This window comes from Panulirus ornatus, chromosome 2 (genome assembly GCF_036320965.1).
Source record: "Panulirus ornatus isolate Po-2019 chromosome 2, ASM3632096v1, whole genome shotgun sequence".
Classification (NCBI taxonomy): Eukaryota; Metazoa; Arthropoda; class Malacostraca; order Decapoda; family Palinuridae; genus Panulirus; species Panulirus ornatus.
The window spans coordinates 21,809,993-21,834,951 of NC_092225.1; the positions used below are offsets into that span (position 1 = coordinate 21,809,993).

At 39.6% G+C, this 24,959-nt stretch overlaps 3 protein-coding genes and 1 long non-coding RNA gene across 4 annotated transcripts; 3 read left to right on the top strand and 1 right to left on the bottom strand.

Annotated features, from left to right (window-relative positions):
• Positions 1-655: 655 nt before the first annotated feature.
• On the top strand, positions 656-3,486 carry LOC139752631 (uncharacterized). Its single transcript, XR_011713545.1, has 2 exons — positions 656-761; positions 2,705-3,486. It is a non-coding gene; the product is annotated as an uncharacterized lncRNA (long non-coding RNA).
• Positions 3,487-3,778: 292 nt separating this feature from the next.
• Positions 3,779-6,785, top strand: LOC139752031 (uncharacterized). The gene is made up of 6 exons (XM_071667826.1): positions 3,779-3,863; positions 4,333-4,457; positions 5,177-5,293; positions 5,759-5,982; positions 6,129-6,257; positions 6,614-6,785. Exons 1-6 carry the CDS (start codon positions 3,779-3,781, stop codon positions 6,783-6,785), a joined length of 852 nt encoding a protein of 283 aa, XP_071523927.1.
• A 3,601-nt stretch (positions 6,786-10,386) lies between these two features.
• LOC139752037 (glutamate receptor ionotropic, delta-1-like) lies at positions 10,387-15,534 on the top strand. Its single transcript, XM_071667837.1, has 8 exons — positions 10,387-10,490; positions 11,050-11,140; positions 11,428-11,752; positions 12,387-12,610; positions 13,544-13,724; positions 14,043-14,142; positions 15,140-15,269; positions 15,401-15,534. The coding sequence occupies exons 1-8, from the start codon at positions 10,387-10,389 to the stop codon at positions 15,497-15,499; spliced, it is 1,254 nt and encodes a 417-aa protein (XP_071523938.1). The 3' UTR covers positions 15,500-15,534.
• Positions 15,535-15,542: 8 nt separating this feature from the next.
• Positions 15,543-22,435, bottom strand: LOC139752040 (probable glutamate receptor). The gene is made up of 10 exons (XM_071667853.1): positions 22,322-22,435; positions 21,735-21,958; positions 20,649-20,807; positions 20,003-20,093; positions 18,552-18,852; positions 18,225-18,442; positions 17,806-17,986; positions 16,839-16,938; positions 16,184-16,313; positions 15,543-16,038 (listed from the first exon to the last, which is right to left on the bottom strand). The coding sequence occupies exons 1-10, from the start codon at positions 22,433-22,435 to the stop codon at positions 15,925-15,927; spliced, it is 1,632 nt and encodes a 543-aa protein (XP_071523954.1). The 3' UTR covers positions 15,543-15,924.
• Between the last annotated feature and the right edge of the window lie 2,524 nt (positions 22,436-24,959).

The following is a 24,959-nucleotide window of genomic DNA, read 5'->3' on the forward strand; positions in this document are numbered from 1 at the left end:
CTAGTGGTAGTGTGGGTGAGGAGGATGTTATTGTTGACGAGGGAGTTTCAGTCATTCTTGATATAATAGTGCTATCCTCTTTGCCAGTGTCTGCAGGAATATCTACTCACATTAGGTTTAGCAAAAGTAGGAGTAGCGGGTATTACTGGTAAGTATGACGTATGATGAGAGGGCAGAAGTGTCTGTAATATAGATCTGTCAATATAGATTTGCTGAGTTTACTAATAAAAATGATATTTTTGGTCTGATTTATCCTCTCACACATATATTGTCCTTTGTAATTTATACGATAAGCATCTTACCATACTTCAACGTGTTTTATATATATATATATATATATATATATATATATATATATATATATATATATATATATATATATATAAGGAGGTACTCTCGTGGTGGAATATGAGGGGAGGTGCCGCTGATAGTGTGAGAAAAGAGAGAGCCATTCAATAGAAAAAAAAAATTATCAAGCCATCATTGAAAACTATTATGAAATATTTAATCAGAGTCTCGTAAATGATGAATAGGGTCTCCCTGGCATTAACGATTAAGTCAACCAGTTATTCTATGGTTAGAAACTGACTACACTCATGTTTCCCTCGAGCCACACGTCTGTGTCGGTCTGCGCAGCATACGGCGCAGCCCCGAGTCGATAAATACGGCCGGACACTGGTTCTCTGTGGCATTTCTCCAGAGAATCGTCTACCACCGGGATATCGTCTCCTGAGACCCCTATTTCTACCCGCCAACAAGCTGTAAGAACAAGTATGACCTGTTGTTATAGTTGCGTGGCGATATGCTTGGAGACTGTAAAATATCTGTCATAATTCATGTTTTCAGATTTTCATTGATTTTGAGATTTAATGGAATATCATTCAAGAGAAATTCTAGTTACATCTTTTTGCCTTTGCTTTGTTTTTGTTTGAGTGAGTGAGTGAGTGAGTGTGTGTGTGTGTGTGTGTGTGTGTGTGTGTGTGTGTGTGTGTTTGCAAACGAATTACGAGATTAAATCTAAAATCTTCTGTAGAAGTGTGATAGAGGCACAGTAACAAAACTTCCCACACGCGTCAGTACAGTACATAAACCAATACAAACACACACATATACGTTCACGCACATACACAAATACACATTCATATATATATATATATATATATATATATATATATATGTATATATATATATATATATATATATATATATATATATATATATATATATATATATATATATATATATTTTTTTTTTTTTTTTTTTTCTCCAATCCTAAAGTGTCATTTCTCCCCAAAAGCCACCACAGGTCATTCAGAGCATAATGATGTGTTCGTAACTTCTGTAGCGAGAGTGCAGGGTAGCCAAACGGTAAGCTCTCTGTGTCTCCATTGTGTGAGGTGCATTGCTGGTATGAATGTTTCTCATATGCGATGAGTCAGTGTTTGTACAGTTGTAAGGATGACTCGTGTCCATATAGAAAACGCGAAAGTATAGCTCGTACATGTCTAGGGCACATAGTTTCAGATGGGTGTAATGAGGTCTGAACTGCCTTTTCGGTACTTTTGTTACAGCTTCATAATTGACGGAATTGATTTCACCCATTTTACTGGTAGAGTCTTATGAAAGCCTTTGAGTTGGTTCCAGCTAATTCAATGACAGAAACCTACTTGCTCAGCACTGGGAAGATTTATCATATCATGTCAGGTGTTATGTGTTGCTCAAGACTTATTTATGAGGGAAATAAATTTACATTTGGTTGTGGAAATGAAAAGAAAAATGAATGAGAAAATCATAATTTAATGTTTCCGACTCATAGTGTTGTGGATCCAATGCCTTATCTATATCTTACGTTTAAGAATAGTTGAGGGCACAAAAAGATGTCACGTAACTATAGATTCTGAAGTCTTTCCCTGTGTATCGGATAGAAAATTCATATAAAGACGAAAATATAGATTAGCTGTTTTCATCACCTAGGAATATGATTTGGTGTCCTTTTTTTCTCCTGAATTACATTTTCATTGATTTTCATCACCGCTCTACAGTTGAAAAAAATGCTTATGTTTATGGGTAAAAATCTCTCCCTATTTCTGCTCAGCCCTTAATGCCCAGTTGTGTCCAACTGAATAGAAAATGCTATTTACCATTAAGATTACTACCTATTGTTTAAAGAGTTCAAGTGGAACAGGAGGTAGGGTGGCATGCATGCTAACTCATAAACACTAAAATTATAGTGCATACGATTATTACAGTTCTGTTGCGTGTCCATATTGGGTCGTAACTGAACAATTCGTTAAAAAACTGCAGACGTAGAATTATGAAAATATTCAACACACTGATGACACAAATGGACGAGGGTGAAGTGAGTCAAAAATATGATTTTTTTTTTCATTGCAACCTTTACTGTGAACTCTGCCAACGTGAGGTCTTGTGGACAAATGCATGAGAAAGGCATATCATCCCATTCCACTTTCTTTTATCGTATCATTAAGCATCTTAAAGGCTATATATGAAAACCAATGACCAAACTACTATTCTAATGGTATTCCGACCATACGAATATATATATATATATATATATATATATATATATATATATATATATATATATATATATATATATATATATCTTGTACATATCAATTTGTATAGCAGTTCCCCAAAACATTGTCCCTCTGACTGTGTTTGTGTCTGATCTTGCACGCAGGCCTATGAAGCCCCGCCGTCATTTCCGGCTCACAGCTTTGGCTGACCGAGCAAAGTTTGTGTGGATGTGGGTGGAGGGCATGTCCACCCGAGCCATCGCGCGGGCGACCGGCACCAGCGCCACAACTGTGAACAGGTGGATCAAACGGTGGAGGCAGGAAGGCAGCATACACTCCAGACCCCATCCTGGCGTATGTCGTAAAGAGAGATTCCTAGAGATACAGAGACGGAGTTACTGCGTCCATCCTAACCCTATGGCCTTTGATATCTTTGACAGAAGCCCCTCGGCATGTCCTCCAGTGTCGTACGTCAGCCAGACGTATCTACTGACCCCATACTGGCTAAGGAGAGTACCAGTGCATCACTCTAATCTTGTTGTTGATTATAATAAAAATTATATCTAGAATTTTTCTCTACATTTCCAACACACATGTTTTTATATTTTGATTGTATGTCTACATATCATGATCGAAGGCGAATATGGAAGGTGGATGTAATTTGTTACTGATATTGTGAACATCAAAACAGAGGATGTTGTTTTGATAAAGTTCGAGAAAGCTTGTTGACAATCATTCGGTTGTTAGTGGCGCTGACCCCACAAACAGTTAAGGACTCAGCGTTCAGTTGGTTGAAATGTACAATACCTGATAATTAGTATTATTTGTAAATATCTGCTATATTTCTTTGATATTATCACTGGATATTTATCTATTATATTCTGGGGTCTACAGCGAAACAAAACTGTTTCAAAATATCAGGCAATAAACAATATGTTTTTCATTGCATCGTTGTTTCTTTTCATCATACTGTATCTATATATATCTATACAAATCTGTTTGTGTCGATGGACAAACAAATACATTCGAACCCTGGGCAATGCCTCGGGCTACCCTGGCCACAAGGAGGTTAAAAGACACACACACACACACACACACACACACACAAATACCAGAGAGAGAGAGAGAGAGAGAGAGAGAGAGAGAGAGAGAGAGAGAGAGAGAGTGTGTGTGTGTGTGTGTTTACTTTTCGTGTGTTACCCCATGTCTACTCCATACTCAGGTGCTGATCAGAAAAGATGTCGGTGCCAGTGAGGACTCTACTGTTAATCCTGGTTGTTCTCGTTGTACCAGTTGTTACACAGTTTCCTCGGTCGTCCGGTGGTAGGTAAACAATTTCACATTACCCTGATGTAGCTCACTACAGCATGAATCATATATCGTCTGTATTCCATCCTACTGTATTTCCTACATTACCCTCGGTCACTCTGTGTTAACAACCCGTTACAGTTTGTTGTCCGAATCTGCTTATAATTATTCTCCCTCTAGTTTAGACTCGAAGCTGTAAGCACTGTCTTTTTTTATTTCATTCAAGTTAAGTACAAGTTTGAGCTGGACACTTATACTTATTTACGAACGGACACTTATACTTATTCATTAATGGACACCTATACTTATCTACTTACAAACTCGTGTTCTTACGTATACAATATATCTCTTAAAGGCAAATGTTGGAAAGAGACAACGAATGCCATAGTTGCATATAATATATATACGACGCTTATCATCATGGCACCATAAATTCAACATTTTCAGCGACTGATTAGAAAAAAAATTTTCCACTCCGGCTCAGATGAACAGAAGGCGATCACATTATCTGCTGGGGCGGTGCGGGCCGTTCTCTCAGCGGTGGCACAACACACCTGCTCCACCTTCCTCCTCGCAGATAACAAGATGTCAGCGTCCACGGTCTCCAAGGTGCGTTTGTTTTTTTTCATAATCCCGCACGTACCAGCTGCGTGAAGGTAATGCAAAGGAATTCCAATAACAGCAAGCCACTGGGTTCTATTCGATGGTGCTTGTGGTGGTTAGAAGAGGTCAGGAACTCAAAGGGTTCGTGTGGTAATAGAAAGGAAAACAGACGGATGATTCCGTCTTTACTTATGAATACGTATAGAGAAATCAATGAAGAGATCTTTTCTATGGTTTTCAGTATCTTAAGCCAAGTGATCATTTTCAGGGAATTAATGGATCAATTGCCTGGGTAATGACACTCTCTTGCTTTTGATTTCTATAAACCTTCCTAGGTGCTTCTTTGGTTATCGTCTGCAATTTACTGTTTATCATATTAATAATTGTTCTACATGAATTTTGTCTACGCTACCTTCTTAAAGACAGGCATCTCTCTGTTGCATTGTTCCACGATAACGGGTTCATCCAAAAAGAAGGCCCCCGGCATTCATACATTAGCATATATGTCTCCTCTGCTACTTTGAAAGTTTTATCGAAGATTTTCCAGACTAAGTTCATATCATCATTCTTGACGACGTCATCCCATATTAGCCTATCATTATCTATCACTGTTAGATAGATGAGGATAATGATTATGTTTTTTGGTAGTTTGTTAGTTTTTCATCTTTTTATTTTTTTTGATCAAGTAATGGCAATATAGCTTTCATTTTCCTTCCCAACATCAGGTGTTAGACCAGCTTCGCACGCCCTGGGGAACAGTGGTGTTCGAGGTGACATCGAAGAGTGAGAAGTTTAATGTCACGCAGGAGCAGCTCTCCCTGGTGGTCGACAAGGCGCGACGGGTAAGGTCAGTCATACGTTATTACCGAGATGGACTGATCACCCTTACAGATGCTGCGGTGTACAGGTTGATCCCACATTACTACAGAGAGGAGATACCTGTTGTGTTCACATTACTGCAAGTGGAAGCAGAGCATTTCCCACTTGACTGTACATCTATGCTGAACTACTGACTCGCATCACTGAAGAAGTTGGTTACTTGGGTTTAAGACATATCAAGTGACAGGGTCGTTGAGTTATAACCAACGCCTGAAAAAGACTTCAATGCCTTCTTCAGGTGTTTAATATAATCTAATGCCACGTATACGCATTACATTATACATGTGGCCTCAGAGTTCCCTTGTCATTACTCTCATGTTAATACTGTTGAGACAAGATCACCCTCTCATATCTTCACATGCAGACAGGTCACGCTCACATAACCTCTGCAGCGGGTGGTGTCATTAATACCACGCTGACGTTCACAGCTGAGGGGGACGCTGTGGTGTGTGACGGTGGTGGTGGTGAGCGACGACCCAGCCTTCCTCGCCGCCTTCGTCGACTTGTCTTACAAGAGCGGCCTCCTAGTGTGGCCGACGAGGCTCCTCGCCGTCACTCACCTGCCACTCCCGGAGCTGCAGCATCTCCAGAGACCATTCTCTATGACCAATGCCATGTTGCTTATCGCAGAAAGTGCCATAGAATCTTTCAGGTATGGTTGATTTCCCTTGTTAGATACACCTCAAGGGATATCAGGATAGATATTGTCATATGTGATGATAATAATGGTATTTTGGTTGTGATGACCGTAGCTTTACTCTAACCAACAGTCTTTATTGTTGTTAACATCCTCGACAGATGCAGTGTGTATATACACCTGCCATACAGTCCCAGGGAAGAACAGGCCTTGCGTGTTGCCTCCTGGACGCCCCACCGGGGTCTCAGACTCACCACCCACCTCCCACTCTTCCCTGACAAGTTCTCCAAGTGAGTACATAAGACAAAAAATCTTTTGCTTGTTATGTCACAATGCGGACTTTGCCCAAGTCGATTATTCCTGTTAATCATCAAGCTATTTTCTTTTATTTCTAAGTAGAGAATAAATCCCCTCTGAGTTTCCCAAATGAGTATTATTGCTTCTTCATCAAGAGCGTATCTACTGGAAGTGAAAACCATCATGTATAAATCATTTCCAAGGATGCTTGAAAGGAGAGACCTTCTTGATTATAACTATGTGAAGTTCAGGTGATAATTTACGCCACTCAATCCGATGATTCACCTGATAAGGTTTTCTGCAAGAACTCGTACGACCAAAGTCTATCACTAGATCAATATCATGCCAGATTTCTCTCTCGGCCAACGCTGGTGGTGGCGGTGGAGCTGCAGACCTACCACACGATGGAGGTTGTGGAGGACCCGGAGGCACCAGGTGGACGGCGCCTCATCTTCAGGGGAGCTCTGGACAACGTGGTCGACTTCATGTCAAGGAGCATGAATTTCAAGCAAGTGTTCTGATGCGTCTCGTAGAGTAAAAGCATGAGTAAGAAGGTAAATTTTTCGTGAGCTTATCGACCTTGCACGAACTGTTTACCTTTCATATATATATATATATATATATATATATATATATATATATATATATATATATATATATATATATATATATTTGTTACTGATATTGTGAACATCAAAACAGAGGATGTTGTTTTGAAAAAGTTCGAGAAAGCTTGTTGACAATCATTCGGTTGTTAGTGGCGCTGACCCCACAAACAGTTAAGGACTCAGCGTTCAGTTGGTTGAAATGTACAATACCTGATAATTAGTATTATTTGTAAATATCTGCTATATTTCTTTGATATTATCACTGGATATTTATCTATTATATTCTGGGGTCTACAGCGAATCAAAACTGTTTCAAAATATCAGGCAATGAACAATATGTTTTTCATTGCATCGTTGTTTCTTTTCATCATACTATATCTATATAAATCTGTTCGTGTCGATGGACAGACAAATACATTCGAACCCTGGGCAATGCCTCGGGCTACCCTGGCCACAAGGAGGTTAAAAGACACACACACACACACACACACACACACACAAATACCAGAGAGAGAGAGAGAGAGAGAGAGAGAGAGAGAGAGAGAGAGAGAGAGTGTGTATGTGTGTGTGTTTACTTTTCGTGTGTTACCCGTGTCTACTCCATACTCAGGTGCTGATCAGAAAAGATGTCGGTGCCAGTGAGGACTCTACTGTTAATCCTGGTTGTTCTCGTTGTACCAGTTGTTACACAGTTTCCTCGGTCGTCCGGTGGTAGGTAAACAATTTCACATTACCCTGATGTAGCTCACTACAGCATGAATCATATATCGTCTGTATTCCATCCTACTGTATTTCCTACATTACCCTCGGTCACTGTGTGTTAACAACCCGTTACAGTTTGTCGTCTGAATCTGCTTATACTTATTCTCCCTCTAGTTTAGCCTCCAAGCTGTAAGCACTGTCTTTTTTTATTTCATTCAAGTTAAGTACAAGTTTGAGCTGGACGCTTATACTTATTTACCAACGGACACTTATACTTATTCATTAATGGACACCTATACTTATCTACTTACAAACTCGTGTTCTTACGTATACAATATATCTCTTAAAGGCAAATGTTGGAAAGAGACAACGAATGCCATAGTTGCATATAATATATATACGACGCTTATCATCACGGCACCATAAATTCAACATTTTCAGCGACTGATTAGAAAAAAAATTTTTCCACTCCGGCTCAGATGAACAGAAGGCGATCACATTATCTGCTGGGGCGGTGTGGGGTGTTCTCTCAGCGGTGGCACAACACAGCTGCTCCACCTTCCTCCTCGCAGATAACAAGATGTCAGCGTCCACGGTCTCCAAGGTGCGTTTGTTTTTTTTCAGAATCCCGCACGTACCAGCTGCGTGAAGGTAATGCAAAGGAATTCCAATAACAGCAAGCCACTGGGTTCTATTCGATGGTGCTTGTGATGGTTAGAAGAGGCCAGGAACTCAAAGGGTTCGTGTGGTAATAGAAAGGAAAGTGGAAGGATGATTCCGTCTTTACTTATGAATACGTATAGAGAAATCAATGAAGAGATCTTTTCTATGGTTTTCAGTATCTTAAGCCAAGTGATCATTTTCAGGGAATTAATGGATCAATTGCCTGGGTAATGACACTCTCTTGCTTTTGATTTCTATAAACCTTCCTAGGTGCTTCTTTGGTTATCGTCTGCAATTTACTGTTCATCATATTAATAATTGTTCTACATGAATTTTGTCTACGCTACCTTCTTAAAGACAAGCATCTCTCTGTTGCATTGTTCCACGATAACGGGTTCATCCAAAAAGAAGGCCCCCGGCATTCATACATTAGCATATATGTCTCCTCTGCTACTTTGAAAGTTTTATCGAAGATTTTCCAGACTAAGTTCATATCATCATTTTTTGACGACGTCATCCCATATTAGCCTATCATTATCTATCACTGTTAGGTAGATGAGGATAATGATTATGTTTTTTGGTAGTTTGTTAGTTTTTCATCTTTTTATTTTTTTTGATCAAGTAATGGCAATATAGCTTTCATTTTTCTTCCCAACATCAGGTGTTAGACCAGCTTCGCACGCCCTGGGGAACAGTGGTGTTCGAGGTGACATCGAAGAGTGAGAAGTTTAATGTCACGCAGGAGCAGCTCTCCCTGGTGGTCGACAAGGCGCGACGGGTAAGGTCAGTCATACGTTATTACCGAGATGGACTGATCACCCTTACGGATGCTGAGGTGTACAGGTTGATCCCACATTACTACAGAGGGGAGATACCTGTTGTGTTCACATTACTGCAAGTGGAAGCAGAGCATTTCCCACTTGACTGTACATCTATGCTGAACTACTGACTCGCATCACTGAAGAAGTTGGTTACTTGGGTTTAAGACATATCAAGTGACAGGGTCGTTGAGTTATAACCAACGCCTGAAAAAGACTTCAATGCCTTCTTCAGGTGTTCAATATAATCTAATGCCACGTATACGCATTACATTATACATGTGGCCTCAGAGTTCCCTTGTCATTACTCTCATGTTAATACTGTTGAGACAAGATCACCCTCTCATATCTTCACATGCAGACAGGTCACGCTCACATAACCTCTGCAGCGGGTGGTGTCATTAATACCACGCTGACGTTCACAGCTGAGGGGGACGCTGTGGTGTGTGACGGTGGTGGTGGTGAGCGACGACCCAGCCTTCCTCGCCTCCTTCGTCGACTTGTCTTACAAGAGCGGCCTCCTAGTGTGGCCGACGAGGCTCCTCGCCGTCACTCACCTGCCACTCCCGGAGCTGCAGCATCTCCAGAGACCATTCTCTATGACCAATGCCATGTTGCTTATCGCAGAAAGTGCCATAGAATCTTTCAGGTATGGTTGATTTCCCTTGTTAGATACACCTCAAGGGATATCAGGATAGATATTGTCATATGTGATGATAATAATGGTATTTTGGTTGTGATGACCGTAGCTTTACTCTAACCAACAGTCTTTATTGTTGGTAACATCTTCGACAGATGCAGTGTGTATATACACCTGCCATACAGTCCCAGGGAAGAACAGGCCTTGCGTGTTGCCTCCTGGACGCCCCACCGGGGTCTCAGACTCACCACCCACCTCCCACTCTTCCCTGACAAGTTCTCCAAGTGAGTACATAAGACAAAAAATCTTTTGCTTGTTATGTCACAATGCGGACTTTGCCCAAGTCGATTATTCCTGTTAATCATCAAGCAATTTTCTTTTATTTCTAAGTAGAGAATAAATCCCCTGAGTTTCCCAAATGAGTATTATTGCTTCTTCATCAAGAGCGTATCTACTGGAAGTGAAAAACCATGTATAAATCATTTCCAAGGATGCTTGAAAGGAGAGACCTTCTTTATTATAACTATGTGAAGTTCAGGTGATAATTTACGCCACTCAATCCGATGATTCACCTGATAAGGTTTTCTGCAAGAACTCGTACGACCAAAGTCTATCACTAGATCAATATCATGCCAGATTTCTCTCTCGGCCAACGCTGGTGGTGGCGGTGGAGCTGCAGACCTACCACACGATGGAGGTTGTGGAAGACCCGGAAGCACCAGGTGGACGGCGCCTCATCTTCAGGGGAGCTCTGGACAACGTGGTCGACTTCATGTCAAGGAGCATGAATTTCAAGCAAGTGTTCTGATGCGTCTCGTAGAGTAAAAGCATGAGTAAGAAGGTCAATTTTTCGTGAGCTTATCGACCTTGCACGAACTGTTTACTTTTCATGTATATATATATATATATATATATATATATATATATATATATATATATATATATATATATATATATATATTTATATATATAAATATATATATTATCCCTGGGGATAGGGGAGAAAGAATACTTCCCACGTATTCCCTGCGTGTCGTAGAAGGCGACTAAAAGGGAAGGGAGCGGGGGGCTGGAAATCCTCCCCTCTCAATTTTTTTTTTTCTAATTTTCCAAAAGAAGGAACAGAGAAGGGGGCCAGGTGAGGATATTCCCTAAAAGGCTCAGTCCTCTGTTCTTAACGCTACCTCGCTAATGCGGGAAATGGCGAATAGTATGAAGGAAGGAAGGATATATATATATATATATATATATATATATATATATATATATATATATATATATATATATATATATATATATATATATATATATTCAAATTAATATCGGCAAAGCTGATCAAACTACTCTTTCTCAGGTACAGATACGTGCGATCGGTCGAGCGAACTTTCGGCTCTAAGAAAAGCGACGGATCTTGGTCGGGCATGGTGGGCATGGTGGTCAGGGAGGTAAGTCATGGTAGCTATGGTGGTCAGGGAGGTAAGTCATGGTAGCTATGGTGGTCAGGGAGGTAAGTCATGGTAGCTATGGTGGTCAGGGAGGCAAGTCATGGTGAGAATGATGGTCAGACCATATCTTACGTATGTTTAGCAGCGAAGTATAGAATTTATCATTTAACCTGAGCTCAAATATCCTGTTACTTTCCACCCATTCATTCACTTTCTATTTCTTAAATCACAAGTACAGATGGTCATACAAAGGGTGGAGAGCCCAAATGCACATAGCTACATGTTAGCATGACGTGGTCACGCACCTGCAGGAGACAGATTTCGCGACGGGACTGTTCATCATGACCCCATCTCGTGCTGAGGTGGTCGACTTCAGCTGGCGACTTTGGACGAATGACATCCGGCTTCTGGGTGCCAGGGGAAGGCCAGAGGTAGACCCCTGGGGCTTCCTGCTGCCACTAGCACCCTTGGTGTGGATGGCCGTCCTAACGTCCCTGGCGGTGGCGCCTGCCATACCTCTAGTACTCATGAAGTGCGTCACACACAAGGCCCCAGGAGAAGGAAGATCACTGACAGACATGTTCAACTTTATTCGTGTTCTGTTGCAACAAGGTACGTTAGTGATGGTGTTCAGAAATATTCTTATCTTTCTTTACTTTCTATGTATCAGATCATTGTATATTACACACACACACACACACACACACACACACACACACACGTCACTGGGAGTGCAGTCTCGTCAAAGGACTTGTCACTGCAAAGCCTACGACTGCAGAAGCCTTTGGAAAGAGTTCGTGGGTAACACCAGGACTCTTTCATAGAATTTGGCCCTAGGAGTAATTTACTAATAAAATCAAATGTAGTGTTTTTCTCATCCGGGACTATTAAATCCTATCATCTTGTTGAAAAACCATAGTAGTGGAAATCAACAAATAAAGATTTTATCTCGTCCTCTTATTCTGGGTAGTCTTTTCCAGCTGGCTAGGCATACGAAGCAGCAAATTCAGTCTGAATTTATCCACAAGAGAGTGTGGAGCAAGCACCCATCACTTACCATTTTCAACATGAATTAATTGATCTATTTTCACAGAAATATGAATTACGAGTTCATTACATGGCTTTGTGGACTTTGTTAGATATTTCTACTATTACTGACCTCTTGTTGGCTAAATCATGTATAAGGTGATTTATATTGTATATATACTCTCCTCTCATATAAATTCCTGCTGATTATTTCTCCCAGATATAGCGGAGGAGGGGGGCTCTTCTTGGTCGTGGGAGCGACTGGTGTTGGGGGTGTGGATGATGATGACGCTGGTGTTAACCCGGAGCTACGCCGGTAACCTCATGTCCCTCCTGGCAGTGAGGCACATCCCTCAACCTTACCACACCCTCAGGGATGTGTTGGACGACCCAAGTGTCATCATGATATGGCAGAAGAACTCAGCGCAGGCGCAGTATCTCCGTGTATCGTATTCAAACTTATTTTTTCCCGTCATCAAATGTTTTCTTACAGCTTATTCATCTTGCAGCTTATTAAGCCTTCAGCAATGACGGTATGAACCACTTATATTCTCTAGGTATGATATGTCATCCCCAGGTTATCTGTTTGCATCAGTGGCTTTCCTCGTCTCTTCCCTTTCCCCTCTCCTGGTTTTACTCATCACCCTGATTACTAAAATTAAGGCTACTACTCTTCTTAAATTTTCTTTATATTAATTTACTTCATTCTTAAACTTCCTGTTCTTTAACTCACATTCTTCTTAAACTTCATTCTTAAACTTCCTGTTCTCTAACTCACATTTTTCTTAAACTTCATTTTTTTTTTAAGTGATTCACATCCTTTTTAAAATTCCAATTTTTTAGATCTACGTCCTTCCTAAGCTTCCTTTTCATCTATTGAGAATGTATAGACCATCGTCATCACAGGACTGGTGCGATAGTTTTAGTCGAGTGCAGCAGAGAGAGACAGACAGAGATAAGAATAATAGCACTTGCTCTTTAAGGTTTCCTCGTTCAGTGGGCAAGGAGCACAACAGAACATGTCTTTCATGGATTACCTCAGTCTTCGTATGTCAGCTTAGACTATGACTGCAATCGGTGTAGCTTACTATTTTCTCGTGGAAGTTAATAGATGAATGAGGAACGTCAGACAACACTCATATCAAAAGATATTTCTCAGTTTCTGATTATTTTTATGAAGAGACATTGAGATGTATAACCTTTGTCCATATCGTGTATAAACAGATAATTTCACTAACATGATTTTTTTATGAAATAAATTTATCATAGGATCTGTATTGGTGCTAAATGTTTTTATTTGATTAATGTGATGACAACACTGGTAGTTTGCATCCCATTGATAAGCTGTTTAATGTATATATATGTCATTCTTTCAAGTCAGTCCAATCTGGCACATTTCGAGAGATTGCCGACTTGGAGAGCAGAGATCGCCTCAGGTTCCACACACCAGCACAGTTCAAAGAAAGCATCGACACTTTGTTAAGAAAGGGAGACTATGTCTTCGCAGAACCTGCCACCACCTTGAGAAATCTGATAGTCCAAGATTTTTCGCGAACGGGTATGGGAGAATATCCTTGTCATATATTATGAATTTTGTAGATAGATCAAAAAGCATCTTCGATAGAGATGTTATTGTTATGTAAACTGAACGTATATGAAGCGAGTAGTTTAGGCAAACTCTACATGTCTCAGAATTATAGTTTTCAACTTACATGTAATGATAAGGATATGATTATTCGTAGAAAGAAAATTTGAAAGGTAAATAAACGTGAGAGGGCATGTGTGTGTGTGTGTGTGTGTGTGTGTGTGTGTGTGTGTGTGTGTGTGTGTGTGTGTGTACGTTAGGACAAACTTTTGCAATACTTCGCCTTCTCAGGTCGTTGTGATTTCTACATATCAAGAGACGGCTTCCTCCCCTACTCTGCGAGTATGATCAGCCAAAAGAATAGTCCAATTCTACACGCCATAAGCAAGAGGTACAAAGGTTTTCCTTTGGTGATGTTGTATATCATCTATTTAATGAAGTGTTCTTGATTGTGTCGGCATTTACAGATTTTACACACAGACACACACACACACACACACACACACACACACACACACACAGTCCAGATCTGTAATGCCTTCATTCCTCACCTACTCGCGTATCACTTCGTCTATATCCCAAGTAACACCCTCTTGTAATGTCTTCCTATCCTATATATCTGTTTTCCCATTACCTCTGACCCTACTGAACCAATTGACACATCTCTTTCACCATCAGTTCCTAGTCATAACTTTAAGATACCCCCTCCAGTTCTCACAGGCTATATTCTTTGTCGTAAGCATTCTCCAAGACATTGTTTAATACTATTCATCCCACACACATGAAATGATACACCTTTCCTCTTTATAGATACCATTCCTCTCTTTTTCTACTCACTTCCTTCTTGAACTTTGTTATACTTCTATGGAATGTCATTTATATTTTTTCCCCAAGGGCCATACACCAAGGCAACTTCATATTTTCTTTTTAGAAGTAGATTATGATGTAATCATAGGTTCAGATCCTTCATACTTAACTTCATATCTAAAGTATATAAAACAGCTTTTGTGACTTGACGGTAGCTCACCGCTTTTTGTCAAATGGATTGATGATTTCATAAGGTAATTTGATACAAGAGATAAAATTCTAATCATTTTTGGTTCTAGGAAATATCATTAAGGATGCTACCATAGTATTTTAGTTTATTTGGCCATAATTCTTATAAAATAGATATTTTTCCCAAAACATATCGTATATCTGATCCTGACTAATAATCTTGGATACAAGTTCTATACATTCCGATACATTTGTTACCTGGATCACTTTAGAAAACAGACAAGTCCATCATCATCATCTAATCATCCTTGTAATTATTATTCTTGCATGATTGTACGATACTCGGATATCTGACACTTCCAATCGACCAAGTCTTCCCCCATCTCACACAGGGTGAGGACGCTGGCAGAATCTGGCCTGTACCGGTACTGGGTAGTAGACATGAAGCCAAATGTGTCATACTGTCGACATCCACCTAGGAAAATCACCGTCAGTACATCTCTCTCTGCAACAAATCTTTGGGTAATGTATTCTCACAGTATTCCTTAAATGGCCCAAACCTTAAAGTATATCTTACGTGGAAATGAGATTCAAAGTGATCTGTCTACAAGTGACAGAACGTCACTGATGACCGTCTTTGCTGTGGTTTTCAGGGAATGTTTGTGGTTCTTGTGTGTGGATACGCTGTTGCTACCTTCCTCCTCTGCCTCGAAGTGATCACTGCTTGGTCAAAGTCAAGACAGAGACACTAAATAGCTATCACTATCAACACAGTAAGTGAGGCGGGTATACGCATACTGTATATGACGACACACACACACACACACACACACACACACAGACTTCGTCTGTTGTGCGGTGGTCAACACTGCAACCCAGTTAGTTGTACGAACTTTGCCACTTCACTTGGAGGTTCTAACTACAAAGAAAACACAGATAATCATTTTTTTCGTTGAGAGTTTATAAGGTTACAACGCACATAGTATAACATCAGGGGTCATGAATATATACAGCAAATGCTGTACGCATAGTTGGTACACACGGAGAAATGTACTATAATTATGGAATGAGTCGTATATTGGTAAGGCAACCATACCCACATTACCTGTGAGCCTCTATAAAGACCGGTATATATCTAGCATTTCCACACACACGCTGCTCCTTCAAGACCTTGTCCTCAACACCACTTCTTCCCGAGGTCCTGGAAGTGAAGACTTGGAGCAACAACCATCTCAAGACACAGGAGAAGCACCCCGCAGAAGTGCCCGCCAACCAGAACCATAAACATCCCCTGAAATGGGAAGACTTCGTCCGTCACATTCGAAAGCAATAGATTAGTAAACTGTGTCGACTTTCATTCATACATCCACCTACCGCTTTGCAGAACTAGTATGATGGCAGTGTCTTATGACTTCTTGCACACATGGTCTGTTTACCCATAGGTTGGCTGCAGAGAGTGAGGAGTTGACGATGATTTTTTTCGGAGGGTAGCGACAGTAGGTCGAGTTCGGTACCCGGTCCAGGTACCAGTATCGGAAAATACCGGACTCTACCAGCGTCATGCTCCTGTTTGGTGATACGAAAGAGAAACAGAAAAAAATGTGTGACTAGACGAGTTGATATGCATGTACACCTCGTATACTTAGAGTATAAAATGCTATAGTAATGACGATGATAATTATAATAATAATATAATAGATAATAATAACAATAACAATAATGATAGTAATAATGATAATGATAATGATAATTATAACAATAATAATAGTATTAATAATAATAATACTGAAGATAATTGATGACAATGATGATAAAGATAATAATGATAATAATGATAATAACAATGATGATAATAATAATGATAATGATAATGTTATTATCATCATTATCATTATTATAACTATCATCATTATTATTATCATTACCGTTATTATCGCTATCATTACCATTATCGTTATTATTCAAAGAAAAGAATACAATGATTTCTGTGTAATATCATTCATCAATATTTATACACACACACAAACACACACTTAGCGTAAAGGAGAATATGAGAATTTATGAAAACACGACTGAAGAAGGCACTCGCACCTCTTGCTTAGAGCGTGTGAAAGCGGACTCTTTTTCTGGACGACCAAGGCGAACTGCAGAGGCAGGAATCCATCTTTTGACATATAAAAATCACACCGACCTGTGAGTGGATAATTGTACGTTAGCTCGTGAAATTCAACATAGCAGTATATCGTCCATTTTCAGCGTACTGATGAATATTTCCAAGTCTTTTACACAGGGCAACGAAAATGATGAGGAAAATGTTTCTTAACCTCTGAGTCGAGATGTTGATACTGTGTGACACAGAGGAAGAATAAATGAAAATAGTGTTGATTGCCATCATCTTGTGCATATGGCAATTACATATCTAGTTTGCTGAACACTATATGATCAATGTTATTGATATTACAACGACAAGAAACTTATTTTGAACCCATTTCCACTCTTTGTAAATGGAATGTCGTTTGTTTTGGAATAATCGTGACTTACTTGAAAAGAATCTAACACCTTAGTGAATGAATGATATAAACTTTTATAGTATTATGAAAGTGAAGAGCATACGAAAGGTTAAAATGCTCTCAAAAAAAGTTCAACAGATGGGGTTCCACGAGTGTAAAACTCCATCCCCATACCACACGGATCAGTGATGACAACATGGTGATTGCACATATAAGCAGACACATTTACACAGACACGTACCTGCATGCACTTACAGAAGCACACACGCACATAAGAGTAAGTACATAATCCAGCTGAAGATTGCATAGATATGTACGAAACTTGCGTTAACAGGAACTTGTACAACGACACACATAATTAGACACATACTTAAAGGCATGCAAACAAACAGATGAAGATGAAATTCTACATTAAGACTCCAGGTTTTAATAACATAGATAATATGGACGTATTCATAGTGCCTGCTACTAACAATTCACTCATAAGATTGATCAACGTTGGGTCAAAATCCTTCATCAATTTTTTTTTCCTCCATTTTTTTCCGCACCTGTTCGCGAGAAATCCTGGACGACCAGATTTCTCTGAGTGACGCCAACGTCAACAATGATATGATCTCCCTGTCTCACCAAGGTGTCGACACTGTCTCGAAACTCGGCCAACGTCAGGAACTTGATGCGTCCTTCAACCTCCAAGTCGGCAATCTCTCGGAAAATTCCAGATTTGACGGTCTGGAAACATCGAGAAAGGGACGTTGAAGATCTACGGAAGCAAAACATGTGATACGAGAAGAGAGGATTTCCAATCTTTTCATATTTCCTGCTCGTCTTAGTCGCCATTTACGACATGTGGGAGATACGTGGGCAGTATTCTTTCTCCCGCAACCCCTGGAGTAATATATGCAAATTGTATTCACCATAAGACCACATCCATCCAAGAAAATAAACAGTTATGAATACGAGAACGTACCCGAAGATGCTGCTCTGTCTTTGAGTTCTTTTGCCATATCATGATTATGGACGAGTCGTCTAAAATGTCTTGAAGGTTTTCGTAAGGTTGAGGGATGTGCCTCACTGCCAGGAGGGACATGAGGTTACCAGCGTAGCTCCGGGTTAACACCAGCGTCATCATCATCCACACCCCCAACACCAGCTGCTCCCACACCCACACCATCGTCACGGATATATCTAAAGAGATGATAAACTTTCATATTTCATTTCCTCTGAAGCAGATGTCTCCATACATAACTTATGATTAATGAAAAGGGGTTTTCTTGAAGTCGTCTCGCTGTCTTACCTTGCTGCAATAAAATGCGGATGAAGACGAATACATCCGACAACCACCGTCTGTCTAATGACGCCTGAATATGGATGGCGTGTGAGAGTAGGAACAATACCGTAGGCACCGCCAGCAGCGCCGTCAGGATGGCCACCCACACCAGCAAAGCGAGGGGCAGCAGGAAGCCCCACGGATCCACCTCTGGCCGCCCCCGTGCACCCATGATCCTCAGGTTGTCTGTCCACAGCGGCCAACAGAAATCCACGACCTCACCACGAGCCGGGGACATCACGAAGGGACCCGTGGCGAAATCTGCCTCCTGCATGTGTGTAAAACATGAGGTCAAAGATCATCATTCGTTTCCACTGATATTTGGAATGTATGAAACCATGAAACATTTGTTAATGAAGTCAATATAATGACAAACGCCGTAGAAGTGTTAACAGATGGGGCAAAACTATAAACTCGCACATACTGCAGTATTTTGTATTGCATTGCAATGGAAACGTCATTACAGCAACTATATCTTTTAATGCATATGCACTTGGCTCATAGGCATATCTTTATCTCCTGACATCAAAAAGATAAAACTTTGTCTCTTCGCTTTTCAGTACTGTGTTTTGAAATTCTTTTCGAATATAATGTAGATATAAACTTGTCATTCTTTCTCAACGATATATCCTTTCATGAAAAAGATTTTGAATTAGAAAAGGAAACCTGGTACCAATCATTTAATAGATGTGTCAGTTAGGTATGGTAGCAACAAAGTTCATAGCAATTATCAAGTGTGTGACAGATATCGCAAACAGATCTAGACGGTTATAAATCTTGTGTAATCATGCACAAAGTCAGGTTCAACTCGACAGTTTTTTAGGATCAGAAAAGCTTTATCATTTGCCTCTTTTGTTTTTATCTTGTGAGTTTTACTACTAATAAAAAGAGTGAATTCCTTGGTTAATTTATACGTTATTATTATAATGGAGACTTCGATGAACTAATAAGTAGTTATCCAAGAGTAAATTTAACGTGCATATACTTATGCGATTTTGAGTTGATATAAAATGATTATAATGTAATCATATAGTAATCACATTTTTTATTATAATCCAAGGTAATTATAAATCTAAGTAAAAATAGTGAGCAGGAAAGGTGAGAAATATTGCGTTTTTTATCTTTTTCTCAAAAAAATGACTACATCTTATTCCTCAAGTTAATATAAAAAGAATGTCCAGGTTCTATAGGTAGAAACTAATTATGCTCTGTCACTAATGATATAGTACAACTTCTTCAAAGGTCATTTGTAAATACAATTGGAACACTTCGTCCTTCCTGATGGCCACTATATGATTTTTCTGACCAACAGATTCACCAAGACTCGTTATGTTACCACACTTCCCTTCACTGCTCACCAGACTCACCATACTGAACCAGGTACTGTCTCTCTTTGCCTGGTGGACCTCAACACTTACCTCCCTCATCACCAAGCCAATCATGCCTGTCCACGAACCATCGTCCTGCTTGGAGCCAAAGCCCCTGGTAGTCGAACGCAAGTATCTGTATCTGTGAAGAGAGGAGGAGGAAAAATAACACGTTGATTTGATGACTCTATCGTAACATAACATCTTGCAATATGATCCTTACTGCTTGATCCTTTAGTCATCTATATCTATTTCATATACGCTAGATAGAAGGGATAGACAGGTAAATATGATTGGTATACGTTAAGAAACAAGTTGCAGAAAAAACACTTTGATTTGATGACTCCATCGTAACATAACATCTTGCAATATGATCCTTACTGCTTGATCCTTTAGTCATCTATATCTATTTCATATACACTAGATAGAAGGGATAGACAGGTAAATATGATTGGTATACGTTAAGAAACAAGTTGCAGAAAGCCCCCCCCCCCCCCCCGCCCCCACCAAAAAAAAAAAGAAAACAAGAAAAAAAAGAGTAAATCCATAATTAGTTTTTTCTTTTAAGAATAAATCTTACTATAGGAGTTCCTCATGATCACTGAATTATAGACACATGATCATGGAGTGATAGGTCTTAAAGCATCTACCTTTCCTCGAGTTTTAAGCCTCGCTCTTGAAACACTATATTACTTACGAGAAATTCATACTCTCTGACATGTAGTCCACAAGATCAGCCATTGTTCCTGTCAAGGTGACCCAGTCTCCTCCAAGTGTCTCACTGGACTCCAGCATCGATATGGTGTGGTAGGGTTGGATCTCCACCGCTACCACAAGCGTTGGTGATGACAAAAATCTGGGATATAGCGATACTTCATTATGAACTGGATGGAAGCGTTTCCAAATAATTCACACTTGGAATTTCATTGAATAATTACAGAAACGATCATTTCCTTTAGCATCATTGTCTCTGGAGCAGAAAATGAGGCTATTTCATCCATAGTATCATGCCATAGATCAAGTACCTGTTTAATACATCATCGTTATCTCAGTCGTTTTTTAAAGGGCAATATGAAGCAGCTACTATCTAATGGCCGACTTCACTGGACACAGAAGGATGAAAAGCAACTCGCTAACAATGGTTAGAGAGAATGGTCATTCAGATTCAGCCAAGACTATTCCGGGTCGTTACATGTATCTAAGAATAACAAGGCAAGGTTAGATAGATGGCATAGACAAAGATTAAGGTCCATGTCACTTACAAACGATGACAGAAGAAACTTCAAAGTGTTACCTCCATACTCACATGGAGAACTTGTCAGGGAAGAGTTGGAGGTGGGTGGTGAGTCTGAGACCTCGGTGTGGCGTCCAGGAAGCAACATGTAAGGCCTGTTCTTCCCTGGGACTGTATGGCAGGTGTATATACACACTGCATCTGTCGAGGATGTCGTCCACACTTAAAACATATATATATATATATATATATATATATATATATATATATATATATATATATATATATATATATATATATATATATATATATATATATATATATATATATATATATATATATATATATATATATATATATATATATATATATATATATATATATATATATATATATATATATATATATATATATATATATATATATATATATATATATATATATATATATATAATGTACGTCAATGCCTCCTTGTTAACCAAATCACCATAAGTATTATAGTGGCACTTGACGTATACTGTTCACCAGATCTAACAAAGATGTGCATACCTCGGCGAACTCGTTGTGTTCTTGACAATGAGTAACATGGAGTTGGTCATGGAGAGAGCCTCGCGGAGGTTTTGCAGCTCCGGGAGTGGCAGGTGAGTGACGACGAGGAGCCTCGTCGGCCACACCAGGAGGCCGCTCTTGTAGGACAAGTCGGCGAAGGCGGCGAGGAAGGCTGGGTCGTCGCTCACCACCACCACCGTCACGCACCACGACAACTGACGAAGCTGTGGACGAGAAAGTGGTAGAAATACTGAAGGGACTTACCCATCTCCCAGCGGTAATGTGAGGGTCATGTACTCTCCTCAGTAGTAAAGTAAGAATGATCTACCTCACCTCAACTGTAATGATAGTTGACCTACCCACCACAGCAGTGATGTAACAGTGAGCCCATCCACCACAGCAGTGATGTAAGAGTGAACCCATCCACCATAGCAGTAATGTAACAGTGAACCCATCCACCACAGCAGTGATGTAACAGTGAACCCATCCACCACAGCAGTGATGTAACAGTGAAGCTACCCCTTTCAGCAATAATGTAACAGGAGAATCCACCCACCTCAGCACTGACGTGAGAACAACAGACTTACCATCCGGGCTTGGTGGACCACTTGAGATACCTGCGCCTGAGTTGCATTAGGTCCGTGGCCGTCCGCTTCCACCCTAAACACACCAGCGCCCCAGGAAGCCCATAGCTGAATCATGAATTGGCATCAGGAAGGAAATGGTGAATATTTATTTTCATATATAATTCAGCGAAATGACCATAAGCATATTCAACATACTTGAATCATTTGGATGGCTCATGAATTCCTTGTTGAGTGGGGACAGTGTTTGGCCTCACCGTAAATGCAGTGGATGATGGAGTCTTACTATCTGTGAACAAGATTGCAGAGCAGTCCTGATGTGGCAACACTGAGAACACGGCATCCACCCCCTCAGCTGTGTGTGTCAAAGTGGGATTTTTAGCTGTTGGATATGGACGGCGATATTAACATATAGATGCTAAATATTCATGACAGTAGTTGTTAACATGTAAACTCATACCTGTTACTTTTGTATGTCCTTTATATGTACTTTCTAGACTTCAATTAGATATAAAGTAATACTTTTGCATTTACTTATATACGTAAGGATGTCATTACTTAATAGAACTTTCTTCATTAGTAGTAAAGAGTGAGTAAAGACTTAGATGATAAGCGTTGGAATATTATCCTTACCATTATCATTATCATTATCAAAAGAAACGTCTAATATCATCCTTACCATTATCAATATCATTACTATCATTATCATTATCGCTATCAAAAGAAACGTCTAAACCTATTAGATTATAATGAGGAGACAATAAAGTTCATTGTTTTAAGGAGATAATAAAGTTCATTGTATTAAGGAGATAATAAAGTTCATTGTATTAAGGAGATAATAAAGTTCACTGTCGTACACCTACCATATAGGGAAGGAGGTTGTGCAGTGACCAGGAAGATGTTCCACGTTGTGAACAGAAGTAGAGACCTGATAGGCATCACCATCATCACTCACTCTCATCCAGCACCTGCACGTTAAGGAAAGAGAAATGAAACTGTTTACCCTCACACAAGACCAGATGACCACATATGTCCAATCTGATATTTCCTGGTATATGTTGTCTCTGTCTTAATAAGCAAACTTTCTTCTTCTTCTTCTTCTCTGAAAGGTTTTTCTTAGTTCGCCCCAACCAAAAGAGAGAAGATCGTCTCTTCTATGAGATTCAAGTAGGGTTTCCTCTCTTTGGGATTTTGGTGAATCTTCTGCCCTGGGCTTCGATATCTTCAAGGCAACAAACAGGGTGTGGCACAAATCTTTTTGTCTTATAAAATCCCCTTATCTTTTTCATTACAGTCGTTCAGGTGGTTCCTCTCCTATTGCCTAGCATTTATCGTCTTCATGAATAACCATCATTCCTATTTACTGTTCCATTTTACATACTCACTATATCTTACCTCCTCACGTCATTACTGATTCTTTTTCTTGCACTGAACTTGTTCCCTAAGTAACTAAGCTAAAGTTAATAGTGTACAAACACTCAGCTTACAATATCCTTTTACATCTCATTCATATCCTACTATCAATCTTCAAAAGATCATAGTACAATCCTGAAATAACAATGTTGAGGTTAGGATATCATCTACCTTATACTGAAGCGCATCGTAACACATATCATAAGATCAGGTATTGTATAGACCCCGAAATCATCGTTCCGACGAACAGCCATTCTATATCATTACGAGTCTCATTTGTCTAAGTATAGAGTACTGTTTGCTTATCTGGGTTGGCCCTTCTACCACCTCCACCATATCAACTCTCGTGTCACCACCTTTCTTCAACCACTCCTTTATCTCTGCCATGCGGTTGCTTCCTCTTCTCTGTTAGACAGGTATCGTTCAGCCACTGATCGCTATCGAGAGTTGTCTCCGTGTGCCCCAGACAGAGGTCGAGAAGGCTGGACTTTCGGCAAGCATTTTGGCTGCTGCTTCCCATATCATTTCTAAGGAAACCAGCCACACTAGGTGAGACCGTAATAATACCTCCATTCCACAGTTATTGAAAATGTAGTTTCCCAATTTAGTCTTTCCCTGTTCCTATAACCTTTCTAGATTTTACTACCAAGTCTGATTACAAATGAAGAGGTCAAATCAATTCCTTCAGTATCTTTCACAAATTCGCTATTTTGTTCCCTTTTCATGATGAACAGAAATGTATACTGCCATTAGAACTGGACGAGGATATTGTGTGTTTAACTCCTGTGATCATTTCAAGATATGAAGAAGAAAATGTTAAAGAGACCTACCATACATAAATCTTATTCAAAATCGTCTTTCTTTATGCTAGAAAAAGATATCCAACATCTTACTAATTCAGACACTTGCTTCCCAGCACTGAAGATGGGCAGTATTAAAACAGCACTTACGATTTGATACATCTTTATTGAGTCTTAGTGAGTCATTATCAAATTCATAATCTCGATATAAAGACTTGCTTATATAGTTATAGGGAGTGATACATACAGATGAATAAACAATAAGCGGGTACTTGGAAGAACATAACATCACAAAAAGATAGCACTGGAATATCGTAAACTACATGTAAAGACTTTTATCCAATGATTTAACGATAATTCTTATACAATTCCGATGGTTATTTCATATAACATTTTATTTCCTTAACAGTACACACAGTAAGCCTTTG

Coding starts and splice junctions, on each gene's coding strand:
- LOC139752040 (XM_071667853.1), bottom strand. CDS start 22,435: ATGATTCAGCTATGGGCTTCCTGGGGCGCTGGTGTGTTTAGGGTGGAA. Junction 20,808..21,734: donor AACACAACGAGTTCGCCGAG/GTATGCACATCT, acceptor GCTATATCCCAG/ATTTTTGTCATCACCAACGC. Junction 16,039..16,183: donor TCTCTGCAGCCAACCTATGG/GTAAACAGACCA, acceptor TTCCCATTTCAG/GGGATGTTTATGGTTCTGGT.
- LOC139752037 (XM_071667837.1), top strand. CDS start 10,387: ATGGAGGTTGTGGAAGACCCGGAAGCACCAGGTGGACGGCGCCTCATC. Junction 10,491..11,049: donor TCAAGGAGCATGAATTTCAA/GCAAGTGTTCTG, acceptor ACTCTTTCTCAG/GTACAGATACGTGCGATCGG. Junction 14,143..15,139: donor CTACACGCCATAAGCAAGAG/GTACAAAGGTTT, acceptor CATCTCACACAG/GGTGAGGACGCTGGCAGAAT.
- LOC139752031 (XM_071667826.1), top strand. CDS start 3,779: ATGTCGGTGCCAGTGAGGACTCTACTGTTAATCCTGGTTGTTCTCGTT. Junction 3,864..4,332: donor GTTTCCTCGGTCGTCCGGTG/GTAGGTAAACAA, acceptor ACTCCGGCTCAG/ATGAACAGAAGGCGATCACA. Junction 5,294..5,758: donor TGGTCGACAAGGCGCGACGG/GTAAGGTCAGTC, acceptor TGACGTTCACAG/CTGAGGGGGACGCTGTGGTG.